At 44.7% G+C, this 21,132-nt stretch overlaps 1 protein-coding gene across 2 annotated transcripts in view; it reads left to right on the top strand.

Annotated features, from left to right (window-relative positions):
- Positions 1 to 1,435: 1,435 nt before the first annotated feature.
- Positions 1,436 to 21,132, top strand: part of LOC148011741 (serine/threonine-protein kinase VIK-like) — a 91,926-nt gene continuing 72,229 nt past the window's right edge. Inside the window, exon 1 of one of the 2 annotated variants that reach the window (XM_087670203.1) lies at positions 1,436 to 1,892. In XM_087670203.1, coding sequence (XP_087526329.1) covers positions 1,605 to 1,892 — 288 coding nt within the window. In that variant the 5' untranslated portion in view covers positions 1,436 to 1,604. The remainder of the gene's footprint in view (positions 1,893 to 21,132) is intronic. The other variant, XM_087670204.1, reaches the window with a different exon arrangement.

The following is a 21,132-nucleotide window of genomic DNA, read 5'->3' as shown; positions in this document are numbered from 1 at the left end:
GATTGTAAACTTTTAATATCTTTACAGAAACGGCAAATATATTTGATTTCATTCAAAAGTCCCCCCAAAAGTTTAAGTTTTTCTTTGCAAGACAAGTTTCAAACCTTTTTGAGTATTCCTTTTAGGCAGACAAGTTTAAAACCAAACTTACCTCCATTACACACACTAGTTTTGGACTCCTAGGTGAAGAAATGATAAAGAATCACCTTGTAAGAGTTGACTTGGTGAATGCAACCCCTTGTACACCTAGTATGGATGGATAATTGCATTAAGTGCATTCCTCACCTTGTTTTCCTTTGGAGCTAGGTGGGCATCTTTTCTCTCCTATCATAATGATTTTGTTTGGTTTCTTGGATCAATTCTATAGCACTTAGGGTCCCTCTACTAAAGAGGCACAATGTCATGGATTAGTGAAAGAAGTGGCCATTCATTGTATATCTAAAGGGGCACTCCCTCTTTGCCTTGTAAAATGCCCCCACCCATACAATGTATAGAGCATGGGGAGGGGGGGTCTAGTGATATGGATTATACAATGGAATACATGGGGGGACAGAGTGTGTGTCAATGTTCACAAAAAACTAAGATTTAATGTAAAACAAGGGCCCACTATTGCGCATAAAAGCATTGCCCCTTCTTTTTTGGAGAGAGAGAGAGAGAGAGAGAGAGAGAGAGAGAGAGAGAGAGAGAGAGAGAGAGAGAGAGAGAGAGAGAGAGAGAGAGAGAGAGAGAACCCTTTCTTTAGTTTTCTAAAATAAACTCTTAGTTCTCAAAAGCCAAGATATCTACACATTTCGAGGCTAAGTGAATTACTAAACTGAAGTTAACAATGGGCATTTTTTTGGGACTCGCACCACATTGTCACCACACCATTGTATAAGCATATGCCCTAAAGGGCAATGTTAATCAATTGCAAAGTGTCTCTCCTATTTCGCAACAAGGAACCATGTGAGAGCAACTTCGTAGTCAATGCGTCCTTGGTCTTGGCAATGAAACCAAAATGTTGGGTACCACCGGCTCCATTTGGGATGTTTAGACACACTCCTATTGTTTTAGGAGCTTCGACCACATTATCGATGTAACTACTTCTCACAAAGTCTCTCACATATGAATGCAACCATTTGTTTGTACTGAGTAGCATGGCCTTGTCACTCCCATGAAGGATGCTCCTAGCACATTCCACAATGCATGATGCATAGCTTTGTTCCTCAACCATCTAAGGCCTTTGTCATGCAAGAGTGCATGGGCAAGGATTAATGAAATTCCTCTAGAAAATTGAGTTAAAGGTTAACCAAAAGTATATTTCGTGAGCACACGTCTGTGCACGTGTGTACATGCGCATTTTGTTGTTTGGCAGGGGAAGAGACAAATGTGAGCATTTTATATTGATAAATAGTGTATAGAGGAGAGAGAAGGGTTTTAGAGAGGGGGAGTGTAGAGAGAGTTTCCTTGTGCAGAAAGATTTATTGTGCAGAGAGAGAGAGAGAGAGAGAGAGAGAGAGAGAGAGAGAGACGCATCCTTGTGGACAGAGAGAGAGAGAGAGAGAGAGAGAGAGAGAGAGAGAGAGACGCATCCTCGTGGACAGAGAGACAGTCTCAGTCCGCTCATGGCCTCCCCCAAGTGCCCAAGATCCCCTCGGCGATCCCCCACTTCCCCTGATTCCAGCGAGAAGGCTCGCATCTCCCGCACATCGCAGCTTTTCTGGCACACCCGCAACGATGATGATGCCCAGGTCTCACGCCTGCTCGAGGAGGATCCCCAGCTTGTGTTTGCGCAGGATTATGACGGCCGGACAGCCCTCCATGTCGCCGCCTTCTTCGATCGCCCCAAGGTCGCGCAGCTCCTCCTCCGCCACCAGGCTCCTGTCAATGCCCAGGATCGATGGGGTAACTCGGTACTCCCGCACATTTGCCTCAGATGTCTTTGATCTAATAAGCATTTCCATTTAATCCAGCTGCCCATAAACTTAAGACGCCTCCGTTCATCTTCTTATTCCAGACCTTTGTCATACCAACATTTGATTGAAGCCTCACCATTTTCTAAAATTATGTGAAGAAAAGATTGGGGATCTCTGGAAAATAAATCCATCTACATAGGGTACTGAACCATTCTCTGCAGCTGCCAGCCTGGTCCTATGGGTCCGTACAACTCATGGTCCGTGGTGCTAGTTGCACCTTGAACTCGCAGCAAAAGCCAATTCACAAGGCATGCAAGGTAGATGCCTTTGTTGCATAGCACATGCCTTCCAGGTCGAGCCATGCCACTTGCGCAACCCCATGTCTCCCCTTTCTGCCATGGAGCAACCATCCTTTTGCCTCTCGGCCTGAAGGGTTCTCTATATAGCTGCAGCAGCCAGCCCCTTGCACTGAGTTCAAGTCACAATGGCTCAAGTTGTTGAGATTCATGAGGAGAGGTGGGATTGACCCTTGACCCCTCTGTAGCAACATGGACCAAGATGGCTTGAGGTGCAATGTAGTGAGTCCGGGATGGTTTTGTGACCCGATGTGGCGACTCCAAGTGCCAAGTATACCCATTTATGGGTTAGATAATGGTGACCTACATGTCGTGAGTGAGCTGTGGCGTGGGAGGGATATGTATGAAGGTTTTGTGACATAGTGTGATGTGGAAGGCATGTGCTGTTATGCGAAAATTTCTAGTTTACCTTACAAGTCTTATGTGTTCAAAATGTGATGTGGTGCTTGCTAGTCCGTGGACCATCACTTGTGCAAGATTCGTATTGCGGATCTGTAGGACCAAGATTGCAGCGTCACACATCTCTTCTTTTGATATCCTAGGGATGCTAGAGTTCCAAGCTCTAATGCTTAGTCTACATCTCTTTTCCTTTATATGGCTCAGCAGTGAGATTTCGTGTGCTTGGTATCTACAACTATTCTTCTCGAATCACTACCTATTATTACGTTTTTCCCACAAACAAGTAGAATCAGAATGCATTTCAATTCAATAGTTTATTATCTTTACAGATAAGCACTTCAATGTATGCAAAACTTATTAGTACAAGAGTGTTTGCATGTTTCAGAAGCGTAATGTGTGTGTGTGAGAGAGAGAGAGAGAGAGAGAGAGAGAGAGAGAGAGAGAGAGAGAGAGAGAGAGAGAGAGAGAGAGAGAGAGAGAGAGAGAGAGAGAGAGAGAGAGAGAGAGAGAGAGAGAGATCCTACATTGGGAGCTAGATCTCATTCAGTACACTAACCTTCTTTCTAGGGATGATTTGACTCCTTGGCATATGGCAATTTTTGTTGATTCTTTGCCGTTACTTTTGTACTCTTTCAATCATTTGACTTTTTGTAATCTTGTAGTCATTTGATATAATATCAATCACTCATTATGGAAAAAAAGAGAGATAGCAGACAAAGAAATGAGTACATTTGACCATGTTATCTCAATTGGTGAACAATAATGAAAATCAAGAGGACTAATTATGATGATTGCATGCCCTTTTGATATTTTTCGCCTTGGAAGACTTATATTACCCAAAATAGGTCCTAGCACATTGATAATGATCTCTGACAACTTAACAGTGGTTACTTGCATATCTGATACATGAAGTGATACTTTATATTGTGTCATTCATTGACTCACTCTTAACAGGTCACATAAATCATTGAATATCTCATCCCATAGGCACACATTGAAATCTTATAACATTGAAGAACTTGCTTGTTTTTATACTTTAGACATGTAGTGTTTGGACCGGGTCTAGCAGGAAGAGTAGATCAATCAAGCTCTATCTTGCTGTCCCCTCTAGTGACCCTCTTTGAGGTCCTTGGGTTTTTGTAATCTCTTTTCTTTTATCTTTACTATTACATTTGTGCTGTGTTGCTTCACCAAATAAGCATAAACAAAATAGGAATCCATAGGGGAATCCCATCTAGTCTTCTCTCTAATAGTCCGACCTGCACCATTTAGCTCTTTCTTTGGCACTTCCATTATGTACAAACTGTATGGCATGGGTCCATAACTTTATTTTCTTACTTGTGTTTTAAATTACTTTTCTTCCCAAAGGTTTGTAGAAAGGGATATAGTAGTTTTATTTGCACGAATCTTTCCATCCTTCCAAAAAATTAAATTCTTTCTTAAAGAATCTCTTTATAAATTGTGGTCTCTATGGTCGTGTTTTGTACTGTCACACCATATGCAATAGTAGACAAAATCTTCTCTAGACAAATTCTTCAAAGTAGAAGCTTTCCTAGACTCTTCAAGCTTAGTAAGCTTGATTTGTAAATCTTGCATATTTTTGATAAGTTCATCCAAGGCATTGTCTTTTGAAGAATTTGTAGAAGGCATGGAAGGTGGCTGCTTGACTGATCTGGCATAGGCCTAGGCATACTTAACAACTCTCTTCTTCTTTGTCTCTTCACTAGTTGTGATACAATATCTTACATGTCTTTTCATTCAGTCTTCATGCCCTACTTTGTAGTATCACACTCTCACAACTTCTCTAGCTCTAGTTGCAGTAGAGGATTTGTAGCTTGTAAAAACAAAAGAATTTTCTTTGTAAGTAAAGATAATTGCTCTAAACTGTCCAATTGATCAAGTTTCATCTCAAACTCTCTTTGTAGCACTGGAGTGGAGTGAGCCTTATGCAGGTTTATGAACCCACTCTAGGAAAGTTCGCTTGGTTATGTTATTTGCATTTTGTATGAAATACTCCTATTCTAGGGCGCTCTTGAAACCAGTCCATGTACTTCCATAATTTGTGTAGATGGACTCTATGCAGCTTCGGATTTGATAAGAAACAATCATGGTCAAAATATATTGGTATATTATTTATTGATACATTGGCCAATTGTGTCATGAGGATGTGAAATTTTAGTGCATTGCGTAGCATTTGATTAAAAGTTAATCAAATGTGATAATGTGACTTGTACATGAGGTGTAAGTTAATTATTTTACAGTGTGGGATCTAGAACCTCGAAATATCAGTTGATGCCAAAGGCAAAAGTTGTAATAAGTTATGGATGACAGGTACTAGGTGGTACTCGGTATCAGATTTGGGCCTAGACCAATTTATTGGCTATTAATATCAGTGGTAACATTAGAGACTAGGCATTAGTTAATTAATTAATACTAGTCTAAGGGTCCATATTTGCTTAGAGATACTTCGAAGACAAATTGGTCTAGTCAATTTAATTATTTGTTGGTAGAATTATTTTTTGGACACTAGAATTATTAAATTACAATTTAGAATTAATCTCTTGAAAATTTATTTAATAAGTTGAATAATGTTGGAAAATGGGATTAGAAGATTGCCACTTGGCAAAACTTGCCCATGCAAGTGGGAAAAAACGTTTTGGGGACTGGTGGAAGTCTATTTCAGCCATTATGAGATAGAATAAGACTGTTAGAGAGTAAAGAGATACTGTTGATATGATTTGCAGCCACTAGGGACTATTCCTACAATAGGTGATAGTAGTTTGGAGCCCTTTAGGAGTAGGTGATAGCAGCCCAAGGTACTTATGGTGCAAGTGACCGTATACGGGAGGGGGCAACAATCTTTTTGGTAGTCTTGAGCTTAAGGTGACAACTTCCATGGCTGTTTGAGTAGGGCAGCAGCAACTTTTCAGCATTTCTGACGATGAAACTTTGAAATCTCTGTCTCTACAACATTCTTTCATCCCCCAAGCATCTCTCAAGTTAATCCATCAGAATCCAACCATTTGAGTCATTAGAGGTGGGGATATTGAAAAACCTTTACTGTGAACTCTAATTTACAATAGAAATTAGGGTTTGATATCCACCAAGGTGGTTTTGTACATTTAGTACGTTATATTTAGTACATAAATATATATAGTATGGAGCGTATATAAAAATATTAAGAATAAAATACTTTGTTTCATATGCTCATTTAAAAAATACATATAAAATTATATATAAATTCAGTCTATACACATAAAATGTGCAACTTAAAGATAGATCATAAAGAGGCCTAGCCATTTTGGAGAAGAATGAGCAGAAAGGAGAAGAGGGAGAGGAAGAGGGATTTAAGAAAGGGAGAGGGTGTAATATGTATGAAACTTGTGTGAGAGAGGGAGAGGGATAGAGAGAAAAAGGGAGAAGGGGAAAGGATAGTGGCTTGAAAGTTGAGCTCAAGAGAGGGAGATTGATGAAGATGGAGGCTTGTTTGTGTGGTGAGATAGGTGGGAGAGGGCTGCCCTTTTATAAGGGCTAAGGCGAGGGAGAAGAGAAGAGGAAGGAATATAAAAAAGGGAGGAGTGTGAATGAAGAGAAGTCTAAACGTGTAATAGGCCAAAAAAATAGGCAAAATTTCAAAAAAATGCACCTATGGACATTTAAATGATCTTTTTTTTTTTTGGTATAGTTTGAACATATGCAAATTGTAGAGCCTTGGTAACAATCTCTTCATGTCTAATGTTGTCATGGTAGCAACTTCATCTTCAATTGGTGTTCTCGTTTTGTGGACTTTGAGGTAGGCCTTTCACGTTGGGTTCACTAAATATCGGGGGTTGGAATTGTCTCGGCCTAAATCCGTTGGGGATCAAGGGAAAGAGAAGACAAATGGAATAAAGAACTACTAGAACAAGTACTCTTGGATATATTGTAGAACACAAGAAATGTATAAACCCAACAAGTTGTTAGAGATTAGTCATTCCCTGGATTAGCATTCTTAGGCTACAATTGGTGCAGTCAATTCTCTTGGGTGGTATCTTTCTTGTTGGTGTTGTCAGTTCTCTTGGGTGGAGTTATGTATCCTTCATGTTAGTTTTGGGCACTTTCAATAGCCACTAGATGGAGTCACTATTTCTCGGGCAGGTTGGACATTTATTAGACAGGCGATTATGCCATGCGGCAGTGGGAGGACTGATCACTCATTATTTTATGCATTTATGCAGTAGTCAGCTAGTTTGCTAGTCACTTGCATTATTTTCTCATATTTAGGCTCCAATGGGAGCCTACCCTCTATGACTTGTCTTTTAGGTGTTGGTGAGAGAGATCTAGCTCAGGTAGATACTTCAATAGTTCCTTGTAGATTTTCCCTCTTCATTTCAGCATTCATTGATTGCAGATTTTTGCTTTCTTTTGTCTTGTTTCTCTCTTCCTCTTCTCTCGGATTTATTGTTATTCAATCTTTTTCATACGCTTTCACATTCAGTGCACTTTGAGAAGGTATTAGAGCAACATAGAAGGGCTGATTGATCGTGGGTAGACCTGATTAGAAAATTTGGGTGTTCAGCCTTTAGAGGCTGAGGTGAACAGGTACAACGCGGAGGAGTGAAGTTTGTTAGAATATGCCAATTCTATGAGAAGTACCCAATGTTTTAGTTAGTTGGTTTATAGTGTGAATACAACTATATCAATAAGTTGTGTCATCACTTCTAGAGCTAGTTCTAGAGTTAAATTAACTCTATTTGAGTTAGGGATAGGTCTCACTTACTTAAGACCTATTATACTCTCATTCTATCATTCTAGCACTTACATCTTTTGAGTGTGAAACTGCTGTCTACTCTTGCTTATTGTCTTATGTTCACTCTCTCTCTTTTTCTCCATTTGCAACATTCAGTATCAGAGCTAGATATGTGGGTTCTGTCTCTCCACTGCTTAGTTGTTGCCACCCATGCGAAGTCCACTCAACTAACCAAGGAAGAGGAGCTGCTGTTTTTTGGAAGAGAAGTTGTTGTTTTCGAGGAGGTGTTGCTATTGTTTTTAGCTTGCACGCAGTCCTCTATGCAGTTTTGCACGTAGCTCTACACACATAGCCTCTCTCAGTCTTGCTCGTGATATTCTCAGTCTTGCCTGTCTATTCTCAACCTTGTCCGCCATTTTCTTAATCATGCTTGTCATTTTTTGCAGATTTTAGAAAAAATGTAGAAATCCTAATTTTTCGAATTTAGGGGTTTTCAAAAATTTCTGCAATTTCTCATCTATCATCCCATCCTCAATTTCAAAGAGATTTTCAATTTCTTACACTCTTGCCAAGAAATTTGGGGATTTTTGATCAACTTGCCCAATTTTTAATATTTCTCAAAATTTCATCCAAAAAATTTGGCGCTTTTGCTCAATTGAGTTCTTGTGCGTGAATCTCCACTGAAATTACCAACATTGTGGAAATTCCTTGACACTGGTGGGAGAAAATTGAGGCTTTTTAGTTTTTTGGCTTTGACACATATCATGAGGTGCATTATAGCTGTTGGTTATTGTCGACACGTGTCCAAAGGCTTACAATTCTGCAAAAAGTTTAACTGAAAGGTATAAATTTCTTTCATTTCTTTGAAATTATGTGAAGAAATTTGGGGCTTTTGCTAATCACGCATTCCAAGGCAGATGATAAGTGGTAGGACAACATTAATTTGCTTTGACAGTCATATTTGGTAGTAAAATTTGGTGAGACTCAATATTAAATGCGGTGAAAACTCTCTTCTTTTGGACGTGCATTTTGAGGCAGCTGTGATATAGTAGTGCGTTGCTGTCATATTTCCAGGCTAAATGTGTCAGAGTGCAGCGGTGTGGAAGCGTAGGACAGAGAGAGAGAGAACGCAGAGAGAGGAGAGAGAAAGAGACAGTAGAAGATGAAGATTTGCTGTATAAAGTGTGCTGTATACAAAGATATGCAGATATATACATGGGCGCAGTGCGTTGGACTGCGTGTCTCCACCTCAACGATGCAACTTGCTGTTCACCTCGAAGTCCGTTGCAGTCTGCACTGTCTCCTGTCTGAAATCTGCGAAAAGAGACGGAATCTACGTGAGCCACCAGTCTGTAATTTGCGAGCAGAAGAATGTGGGCAGAAGATTGAAAACTCGGCTATAAATAGCCAGAATCAGGGCGTATAAAATATGCAGGTCGGCTGCAATAAATGCAGCCGACTGTACTGCAGTAAGTCGGACTGCTACGTGGCAATCCGACTGTACAGTCCGACTAGACTGTGCAGTCCGACCAGGCAATGATCTCTAACACCCCCTCTCAGAGCCTGGGCGGGGCAGAAGCCTGAGGGATTTGGAATGTCTCCGAAGTAGAGCCTGGGGAAGTGCCTTCGTAAACAAATTTGCAAGATTGTCCTCCGTCTTGTAGTACTCCATAGTGATGGTCTCATCCAGAAGCTTCTCTCTGATGAAGTGGTACTAGATCTCTATGTGCTTCGTCCGGGCATGGAAAACAGGATTGCGTGCCAAGGCAATGCAACTCTCATTGTTGCATTGCAGCAAAGTAGGACGAGTCTGGGGCTAGCCAAGCTCCGCCAGCAATCTCCGAAGCCACACAGCCTCACATGTGGTGGAAGACGCGGCCCGATACTCGGCCTCAGTAGACGAAAGGGCTACCGTGGGCTGCTTCTTGCTACTCCATGAGATAACACTTGCACCCAAGGTAAAACAATAACTTGTAGTATACCGCCTGTGGTCCACATCACCGGCCCAATCCGAGTGGCTCCAACCTGCAAGAACAAGATCTGAACCACCTGTGCCTGCTGGATAATGAATCCCTAAATCAGACGTCCCCCTTAAATACCGAAGTATCCTCTGAGCAGCCTGCCAATGCACCGTCTGAGGTTCACTCATGAACCCTGCCAAGAGCCCAACAGCAAAACAAAGATCAACACGAGTGTTGAGGAGCCAAATCAATGATCCAATCAACCGACGATAGCGGGAAGTATCCGCCATGGGAGAAGCTGAATGGGAAGTGGCCTTCCAGTTCGGATCCATAGGAGTAGAAAGGGTCCGACAATCCTTCATCGCAAAAGAAACCAAGAGCTCCTGTACATATCTCTGTTGAGAGATGAAGATCCCCCTCTGAGACTGATAAATCTCATGGCCCAAAAAGAAATGGAGTAGACCCAAGTCCGTCATCTCGAACGTCCGATGTAAAGCTGCCTTCGTCTCTTGGACCTTCTGTGCATGATCACCTGTGACAATCAAATCATCAACATACAACACAAAAAGCACACAACCAGCCTCAGAAGTGTGTACATAAAGCTGCGGATCGGCCTTAGAACGCCGATATCCCAACTGTGACTGAAGGAACGAATCAATCTTCTCGTTCCATGCACGCGGAGCCTGCTTGAGGCCATACAAGGTCTTCTTCAACCTGTAGACTTTCCCATCTGAAGATTCAAAGCCAGGAGGCTGCTCGACATAGATCTCCTCCTTCAAATCACCATTGAGGAAGGCCGACTTCACATCCAACTGGTAGATAGGCCATCTCCTATGGCCAGCCAAGGCAAGAACCTCTTCTCCCGCCTGCCCTCCTCCTCCTCCTCTGCTCCTTCCTTCTCCCTCCTCTCCATCTTCTCCTCCCTACTCTTCTCCTTCCTCCCTCCCACGACGCCCCGTAAGCACCCTGCTCCCTGCCCCATGCTGTCATCCGCCCCATGTCGCCGCCGCCACGACGAGCCCTCCTCTGCAGTCGCCCCCTCCCCGCCGTGTGCCCGCCTCACGCTGCCGACGAGTGTGTCCGCCGTCGGCGCCCTCCTGACGCCTGCGTCCTGGACGCTGTACCTTGCGCCGTGACGTGGCCCTGTGGCCCTGCGTGCCCACCTCCTCCTCGCTGACGAGTGCCGCCCGCCGCCACGTGGCTCTGACGCCCCTGCTTCCGCGCCCTGTGGCCCGTAACGCCCGCGCCGCCCTGTGGGGCGAGCCTTGTGCTTGTCCAAAGAACCATCGCTAAGGTACTTGGTCTTGAAGACCCATTTGACGCCAATCACCTTCTTATTCGGGGGGCGTGGCACGAGTGACCAAGTGCCATTCCTCTCAATAGCCTCCAACTCGGCTTCCATAGCTTTCTTCCATGGTGTGGAATGTAAAGCCTCCTTCACGGAGGTGGGCTCTCGATCCTGCATAACACGGGTCATCAAACAATAGTTAGAGCAAACAAGCTCCATATAATGTGCCTGGTGCCTCCTGACCGCCACGGACCATCCTGCGGTCCCCACTCCTCAGGGACCCCCTTGATCCCTGAATCACGGAGTGTGTCACGGGCCCAACGAGGAGGCCGGACCTCCCCTCGTCTCTCTCCATCAGCTGAAGACTTTGGGATATCCACCGGTGGTAACTCCTCGGGGGTGACCGGTGGAACAGTAGACTCTGTGTCAGAAACAGAATCAGAATCAAAAGGCGCGGGCTCCAAAGGAACTGTAGTAGGAGCCCAACTCTCCCTTGGATCTCCAAGAACGGGATGCTCCTCACCCGCTGATATGGCCGGAACCTCCACAAACCGCACATCTCAACTGGTGTACACATCCCGCTTTACGGGATCATACAAACGATAGCCTTGGGATTGGGAGCTGTAGCCAACAAATATCTGTCTTCGGGAAGTTGCTTCAAATTTATCACGATGAGCCTTGGGAATGTGAACATAGGCAAAAGACCCTAAAATAAGAAACATCGGGCTTAGTCCCAAAGTAAGCCTCAAAAGGTGTCATCCCATCAACAGCCGAAGTGGGGGATCGATTAAGGATGTGGACTGCAGTAGCCACAGCCTCGGCTCACAGAAACTGAGGTGTCTGTCGTGCTCCATCATGGTGCGCGCCATCTTGATCACACTGCGGTTTTTCCGTTCAAGAATGCCATTTTCTTGAGGAGTGTTGGCATTAGCAAACTCTTGGTGAATACCTTTATCCGCACAAAAAGGAGCAAACTCATTAGAAACAAATTCACCACCCTTGTCGGATCGCAAGGTCTTCAATCTCCGGCCTGATCGTTTCTTCTCAAAGAGAAGCCAATCCTTGAAGTGGGAGAAAGCTTCTGATTTCAATGCCAAAAAATAGGCCCATGTCATCCTGCTGTAGTCATCTACGATCAACATGAAGTACGAGCTCCCTCGCAAGGACTCGTTCCTCATAGGGCCACAAAGATCGGTAGATATAAGCTCCATCGGTGAAGTAGACTGCCGCGAAGCTTTGTGGGGAATGGCATCCCTATGCTGCTTCCCACGAATGCAGGAGACGCATGGCTGTTGGCTCACCACTATATCCGGCAACCCTCGAACAAGCTTTCCACGTGACGCCCTCCGAAGATAATCATAGTTGAGGTGACCAAACCGAGCATGCCATAGCTCTAACTGTGTCTGCATCTCACCCCGTCCGGCAATAGACACTGAAGAGCTATCTCCAATGAGAATCTGCCCACACGAAGGTCGCAACTGGGCAACACCATCTGATGAAAAAGTCATGTGCCGGGAGGCACCACTGTCAACGATCCACTCTCGAGCCTAAGGAGCTGTCATCGCAGCATCAGAAGCATTTGGTGTAGAGTCCTCAATGATAGCTAGATGAAGAAATGCAGCTGATGAGGGTGCAGCCACCGCTCCAGAATCCTTCGTGTCCTTCTTGTTGGTGTCCTTCTTGTCTTTGTCAGGGCAATCCTTCTTCCAATGGCCAGTCTTTCCACAAATATGGCATGTGGATTCTTTGTCCTTGTCCTTGTCCTTCTTTGACTTGTTATCCCCCTTCTTCTTCTTTTGGTCCTTCCCCTTTTTCTAAGAGGCTTGACCTGTCAGTGCCTCGGACTTGGAAGCATTCTGTCCCTTTAGTTGTTCCTCTTGGTCCAAGACCATAGGAGCCAACTCTTCCCACCGAAGAGTGGACTTCCGCCCCGAAGCAATAAGGGCGGAGTAGAAAGCACCGAATCGTGGCGGCAACTGGGACAAGAGTGTGATCGCCATGTCTTCGGAGGAAATCGGCTTCCCCGCATTTTGAACCTGCATCTGAAGCTGTCTAAGCTTGTTGATGTGCTCCCGCAACGAAGAAGACTTGTTCACAGACAAGGTCCGCATCTGTACCTCCAAAGAAACCCGCTTCATAAGGGTCATCCGGTTATACATCTGATCAAGCTCCAGCCAAATCTCCCGAGCCACCGTCAAGTGCTCGATGTGAGCTATCACGGCTGTAGTACAAGACAGAAAAAGAAAGGAACGAATCCTGGCATTTAGTTTGTCCCAGTGAGACTGTGCCTTGGCCAAAGTCCGCACGAGCATCGGAAGAGAGTATGGACTCATCTCTTACCAAGGGCCGGTCGATCTCCTGTACAAGCTCCGCCAAATCGTAGGACTCAAGGATGGCCAACATCATCACACGCCAGATGCGGTAGTTGTCGCCATCGAGCTTCTAATCTGCGGGAAGAGTCGGTAAGATAGGCACCTTCCGGTCCATAATCGTCTAGAACTCTAAGTCAATCTCTGTAGACATCTTCGCCTGTAATGCCTTCACAAACGCAAAAGCAGCCCCCTCTGACTGTGAAAACTCAGCCTGCTAGGGCTCTTCCGCGTCCCAAAACTTCTTCACCCGCCGGAGGCGATGAAAAAAAAAAAACCCTGCACTTGAAAGCTGAAAACTCAAACTTCCTCCTTGTCAAACAGCAGTAAACAGCAGCAAATCCACCACCTGGACTCCTTTCCCGCGCGCCCACGCTCACTTCAGCCTTGTTCTGAGGCGCAGCCCTCTTGCCTGCCCTCAAACGCTGAAAATGCAGCCTTGTGTCATGATAGAAACTCCTCTTCAGGTTGGTTTTGCACTTAGTCAGTCCTTCAACACTGCTCTGATACCATGTCAGAGTGCAATGGTGCGGAAGCGTAGGACTGAGAGAGAGAGAGAACGCAGAGAGAGAAGAGAGAGAAGAGACAGTAGAAGATGAAGATCTGCTGTATAAAGTGTGTTGTATACAAAGATATGCAGATGTATACACGGGCGCAGTGCGCTAGACTGCGTGTCTCCACCTCGACGATGCAACCTGCTGTTCACCTTGAAGTCCGCTGCAGTCTGCACTGTCTCCTGTCTGAAATCTGCGAACAGAGACAGAATCTGCGCGAGCCACCAGTTTGTAATCTGCGAGCAGAAGAATGTGGGCAGAAGACTGAAAACTCGGCTATAAATAGCCAGAATCAGGGCGCATAAAATATGCAGGTCGGCTGCAATAAATGCAGCCGACTGTACTGCAGCAAGTCGGACTGCCACGTGGCAGTCCGACTGTACAGTCCGACTGGACTGTGCAGTTCGACGAGGCAATGATCTCTAACAGAATGTTGATTTGTGTGACATTAGGCACATTTCGTAAGATTTGTGATAGTTTGGTACTTGCATTTTAATCTTGTGTGGGGATTCTTAGTACTAAGTAAAGTAAATTTTAACTTTAGCATTGACATATTTGGTTGCTGATCTTTGTACATCATTGGCAGCATGGCACGCTAAGGGCATAATGATCAGAGTAGCATCCTTGGTGTCCTTACTTAAAGAGGACAAGCTTGATGGCACCAACTACCCATTGTGGAGTTTCATGGTGCATAACTTTTTTGTGGCGACGGATTTGTGGGACAATGTTACTGGTGATTTGTAGATCAAGAGGTCTTGCACCTTAGACATCTCAGTGAAATGGTAGAGGACAAGTTGCTGGGGCTAGAGCTGTTGCGCCTCCTCCTCCTATTGAGGATTAGCAGAGGTAGGACTCGAAGATGCACAGTACTTAAGTCCATGTTTGCAGCAGATAATGAGGCTAGGATATCTTTTATCCGTTGAGAGCTAGCTAATGTGAACATGGATGAGGGTGATAGTATGATAGATTATCTTATAGACATACAAGATTTGCATGAGGAGCTGCTTAATGTTGATGAGGTCATTCAGAATGTAGAATCGGTAAACATCACATTAAACTCTCTTTTTGAGTCATGTCTTGGTTTCTATACCTCTTTGATATTATCATTGAGAGAGGGGGTAGTAGCCCCTTACATTTGTGGAGTTGGAAAGTCGCAACAAAATGAATTATACATTTATGACTCATGAACCATCTATGAGTAGACAGTGTCATTTCCTGGACAGTCGGCCAGTCGGACAGCAGAGCAGTACGGCCAGAGTGGATACCACGTCAGCTGGTTGGACAGGGTGCCACGTGGCACAGTTTCTGCAGTCGGCTGCATTAAATGCAGTCGACCTGGTGCTGGGAATTCCTATTATACTCGGTTTTGTGGCACACTCCAGCATTCATTATTTCAAATTCTGATCTTGAAATTTGTTGGCTGAGACAGACTGTGCTCGGGCTGACGGAGATCGAGGTCATCAAGTCGGAGACATACGCAGATATTTCCTCTGTCCCCTTGTGTATTTCTGCACTCTTATACAGCATACTACACCGTAGATTTTCTGTGTTTACACTCTCATTTTCTCTCTCTTCTCTCTGTGTTCACTCTCTCTCAATCTTTGTCCTACGCTTCCGCATCGCTGCACTTTGACATGGTATCAGAGCGGTGAAGATGGACTGATTGAGGGCTGAACCTATCTGAAGAGGAGATTTCAGCGCGACACAAGGCTGCGTTTCCAAGATTCGAGGGCGAGCGGGAGGGCTGCGTATCGGATCAAGGCTGAAGCGAGTGTGGGTGTGCGGGAAAGGAGTCTAATCGATGGATTTGTTGCAGGTTATTGTTGTTCGAAGGGGAGAAAGGATGCGTTTGAGGCCTTCCATTGCAGATTTTACCTTTTCATCGCCTCCGGTGCGGAGGAACCAGCCCTAGAAGGCTGCGTTTTCATAGTCAGAGGGGGCTGATTTTGCGTTTGTGCAGGTATTGCAGGTTAATATGTCTACAGAGACTGATTTGGAGTTCCAGGCGATCATGGACAGGAAGGTGCCTGTCCTACCGGCTCTTCTATCGGATCAAAAGCTTGATGGTGATAATTACCGCATCTGGCGGGTGATGATGTTGGCCAATTTAGAGTCTTATGATTTGGCGGAAGTGGTGATGGAGGAGATTAACAGGACCTCGGTGAGGGATGAGTCCAAACTCTCTTCCAATGCTCGTGCAGAGTTGACCAAGGCCCAGTCTCATTGGGATAAACTGAATGCCAGGATTCGATCTTTCCTGTTTCTGTCTTGCACCACAGCCGTGATAGCTCACATCGAGTACTTGACGGTGGCTCGTGAGATATGGCTGAAGCTCGACCAGATGTACAACCGGATGACCCTGATGAAGAGGGTCTCTTTGGAGGTGCAAATGCGGACTTTGTCCACGAAGAAGTCTTCTTCGCTTCGGGAAGATATCAACAAGCTTCGGCAGCTTCAGATGCAGGTTCAAAATGCGGGGAAGTCTATTTCCTCCGAAGACATGGCGATCACTTTACTATCCCAGTTGCCGCCACAATTTGGTACTTTTTATTCCACTCTTATTGCATCAGGGCGAGAGTTGACTCTTCGGTGGGAAGAGTTGGTTCCTATGGTCTTGGACAAGGAGGAACAATTGAAGGGACAGAATGCTTCCGAATCATTGGAGGCATTGGTTGGTCAAGCCTCTCAGAAGAAGGGGAAGTACCAAAAGAAAAAGAAGGAGGACAACAAATCCAAGAAGGACAAGGAGAAGGAATCGACTTGCCATATTTGTGGAAAGACAGGTCACTGGAAGAAGGATTGCCTCGACAAAGACAAGAAGGATACCAAGAAGAAGGACACGAAGGATTCTGGAGTGGCGGTTGCATCCTCATCAGTTGCTTTTCTACTCTTAGCAGTCATTGAGGACTCTACATCGAAGACTTCTGATGCTACGGTGACAGCTCCCCAGGCTCGAGAGTGGATGGTGGACAGTGGTGTCTCCCGACACATGACTCCTTCTTCCGTTGGTGTTGCCCATTCGCAACCTTCGCGTGGGCAGATTCTCATTGGAGACAGCTCTTCTGTGTCTATTGCTGCGCGGGGTGAGATGCAACTTATTGCAGATGGACGTGGTGGTAGCCACACCTCTGAGGTGTTGCATGTGCCAGGTTTAGGGTATCATTTACTTTCGGTCCATAAGATTTATGCTCTTGGTCTCTTGGTGGAGTTTGATAGTGATACTGTTCGAGTCCTTGATCGTGGATCGAGGAAGGTTCTCTCTGTAGGGTATGAGGAGAATGGCGTCTACAAATTGAAGTCTTCTTCAGCTCTTCCTTCTCTTTCTCTTACTTCTCATACACAGTCCGAGCTATGGCATGCTCAGTTTGGCCGCCTGAACTACGAGTACCTTCGGAAGGCGTTGCGAGGGTCGTTTGTCTGAGGATTGCCGGACATAGTGGTGCGCCATCAACCTTGTGTCTCCTGCATTTGTGGAAAACTGCATCGGGATGCGATTCCCAACAAAGCTTCTAGGCGGTCTACTTGACCCATTGAGCTTGTATCTACGGATCTTTGTGGCTCGATGAGGACCGAGTCCTTGAAGGGGAGCTTGTACTTCATGTTGATCGTAGATGACTACAACAGGATGACTTAGGCCTATTTCTTGACTTTGAAGTCGGAGGCTTTCTTTCACTTCAAGGATTGGCTTCTCTTTGAGGAGAACCGTTCTGGCCGGCGATTGAAGACCTTGCGTTTAGACAAGGGAGGTGAATTTATGTCTAATGAGTTTACTCGTTTTTGTGCAGATAGAGGCATTCACCAGGAGTTTGCTAACACCAACACTTCCCAAGAGAATGCGATTTTGGAGCGGAAGACCGGAGTGTGATTGAGATGGCACGCACCATGATGAAGCACTGACAGACACCTCAATTTCTGTGGGCCGAGGCAGTGGCTACCGCAGTTCACATCCTTAATCGATCTACCACTTCGGCTGTTGATAGGGTGACACCTTTTGAGGCTTACTTCGGGACTAAGCGTGATGTCTCTTATTTCAGGATCTTTGGGGGTGATACTTATGTGCACATTCCGAAGACGCAACGTGATAAGTTCGAGGCGGCTTCCCAACAACAGGTTTTTGTTGGCTATAGCTCCTATTATCGTTTGTTTGGTTCCATTAAGCGGGATGTCTACACGAGCCGAGATGTACGGTTCGTGGAAGTTCTGGCCACAGAGGGGGGTGAGTAGCACCTGGTCCTTGGAGATCCAGGGGAGAGTTGGGCTCCCGAGACAGTTCCTTTGGAGCCAGAGCCTCTTGATGGAGATTCTTCTTCTGATTCAGAGTCTTCTCTTCCATCGGCAACCCTTGAGGAGCTTCTGTTGGTGGATGTTCCTGAGTCTTCAGCAGATGGAGAGCGACGGGGAGAGGTTCGTCCTCCTCCTCGTTGGGCCCTCGACACACTTTGAGATTCAGGGATCGAGGGGGTCCCTGAGGAGTGGGATCCGCAAGATGGACTACGGAGGTCACGGAGGAACCATGCACGTTCTTCGGAGCTTGTTTGCTCCAACTATTGTTTGCTGACCCGTGTTATGCAGGATCGAGAACCCAGTTCAGTGATGAAGCCCTCTCACAAGAAGGTGATTGGTGTTAAGTGGGTCTTCAAAACCAAGTACCTTAGCGATGGTTCTTTGGACAAGCATAAAGCTCGCATTGTTGCTAAAGGTTTTGCTCAGCGCCGAGGCATTGATTTCCATGATACTTTTGCCCCCACTGCTCGTATGGCGACTATTCGAGCTGTTCTTGCCTTGGTTGGCCATAAGAAATGGCCTGTTCATCAGTTGGATGTGAAGTTGGCCTTTCTTAATGGTGACTTGTAGGAGGAGATCTATGTTGAGCAGCCTCCTGGCTTTGGATCCTCAGATGGGAAAGTTTACAGGTTGAAGACGGCCTTATATGGCCTCAAGCAGGCTCCGTGTGCATGGAACGAGAAGATTGACTCGTTTCTTCAGTCAAAGTTGGGATATTGGCGCTCTATGGCCGATCCGCAGTTTTATGTGCACACTTTCAAGGTTGGTCGTGTGTTGTTTGTGTTGTATGTTGATGATTTGATTTTGACAGGGGATCATGCACAGAAGGTCCGAGAGACCAAGACAGCTTTACATTAGACATTCGGGATGACGAATTTGGGGCTTCTTCATTTCTTCTTGGGTCACGAGATTTATCAGTCTCAGAGGGGGATTTTCATCTCTTAGTAGAGGTACATTCAGGAGCTCTTGGTGACTTTTGCGATGGAGACATGTCGGCCCATTACTCTCCTATGGATCCGAATTGGAAGGCCACTTCACACTCAGATTCTCCCGTGATGGATGCTTCACGCTACCGTCAGTTGATTGGATCCTTGATTTGGCTTCTCAACACTTGTGTTGATCTTTGTTTTAGTGTGGGTCTTTTGGCAGGGTTTATGACGGAACCCAAGCAGGTGCATTGGCAGGCTGCCCTAAGGATTCTTCGGTATTTGAGGGGGACCTCTGACTTAGGGATTTCTTATCCCACAGGTACAGACGCTTCAGATCTGGTCCTTGCAGGTTGGAGTGACTCGGATTGGGTTGGCGATCTGGACCACCGATGGTCTACTACAGGCTATTGTTTTACCTTGGGTACAGGTGTTATCTCTTGAAGTAGCAAGAAGCAGCCCACGGTCGCCCTTTCTTCTAGTGAGGCGGAATATCGGGCTGCGTCTTCCACCACATGTGAGGTTGTGTGGCTTTGGAGATTGTTCACAGACGTGTTCAACGTCACATGGAAAAGCTGCTGAATATCATGATTCATCCCACTCCATGTCAACATGTTAGTTGACAAGTTTTTTTTCCATACCACATCAGTCAACGACTTGCCCTCCTGCTCCCCAACAGCCTTGATACATCAAAATCGTTTTTGATAAAAATATTATTTCACTCCCTCATTTATCACATGAGCAAGCCTTTGTTCTTGCTCATTTCCCTTTCCAAGTGTAACTTTGGTCAAATTTGGGGCTCTTCTTAAAATCCACACATTCCAGGTCAGATTTCTCAAGGAATTTGGAGATTTGCCATCAATTTTCCTCAAATCCTTCACTAGAATGAAGAAATTTGTCATTGATCATTACCAAATTTGGGGCTTTTCACTATATTGGCCAAATTTAGCCCAAATGTCTCCCTAAACTGGGGCTTTTAAAAAATTTGGGATTCTTCATTGACATTGAGGCTTGATTCATCACCGGATGCGACATTTGATACCTTTTGATTAAAGATTTCACAAAAATTGTTGAATTTCTCTTCAATTTCCTAACAAAATTGGGGGCTTTTTGACATTCAAGCTCAATTTCACCCCAATTTCTTTGGAAAATTCAGGGCTTTTCTGAAATTCGTTAAATTTCTTCAAAATTGAGGCCCAATTCAGCTTGAGATGCAACATTCGGCATCAACTGGTTAAAAATTTTATCCTATTTCTTCAATTTCTCTAAAAATTCGGGTCAAATTTGGGGTTTTTCCCAATTTCAGCACAAGGCACACAAAATTTGGGGCTTTTGCCTCAATTCATTTTCTTAGCCCTTGATGTGCTTCAAATTCATATTATTTGGCTGCTGGCCTGACATTGAAGACAAATTTTATTATTTCGATGTATTATTGGACGAATTTCAGTATATTCTTTTGCTATCCACATTATTGGAGCACTTTCAGCCATTAATCTCTGATTTCAGCATATTGCTGATTGCTGCCTTGATTGGGTAATATTTTATTTTTGGCATCAAAACAACAAAAAAAAACTTCATATTATTTGACTTTATCGTGGTGGACAATATCTCTTCTATTACTGACTTATTATTATTCGGACATCTATCTTCTCTCTTTTTACTCGAAAAATATTATTTTATCGCAAATTTTCACTCATGGCCAGCAATAATAATGATTTGTTGGGCATGCTTGGTGCCATCAAGCTTGGCGCTGATGACAAGCTCGATGGCACTAATCACCCAACGTGGGCATATATGATGTGACATGTTCTCGTTGTGAAGAATCTATGGCATATTGCAATCGACACTGAGCAAAGGTTGGCTTCTTCAACATCGACACCACATCTTGTCTCCACATTGTGAGGTGGCTCCCATGATGTTGAATCATATTCCCTTTCCACATCATCTCCCACTTAAGATCATATTCGACTATATGACCGTGATGCCCAAGAGTATGCCTTAATTGCTTTATTGGTGAAGAGAGGTATCATTCCACACATCAGATCATGCAAGACAGCCAAGTATGCATGGAAAAAGCTTGCATCATTATATTAAGCGTGCAATGAAGCGCACGTTGCTTACTTACGTAAGCAACTAGAAGATGTTCACATGGGAGGAGGTAACATGGATGCCTATCTCACCGGCATCAAAGATCTTATTGAGCAGTTATTAAACATTGAATTCGTCCCAGATAATCAGCTTGTTTCTATCACTCTTAATGGTCTGCCGGAGTTATATCAAGGTTCTGCTACCACCTTGCGGTTGGGAAATATGGGTAATCAAGTTATCTATAGTTTTGATTAGCTTGTGTCTCTTTTGTTGCAAGAAGAAC

Source organism: Lygodium microphyllum, chromosome 28 (genome assembly GCF_053477565.2).
Source record: "Lygodium microphyllum isolate KBCC chromosome 28, Lygodium_microphyllum_v1.1.10, whole genome shotgun sequence".
Taxonomy (NCBI): Eukaryota; Viridiplantae; Streptophyta; class Polypodiopsida; order Schizaeales; family Lygodiaceae; genus Lygodium; species Lygodium microphyllum.
This window is presented reverse-complemented; position numbering and strand designations above follow the sequence as displayed.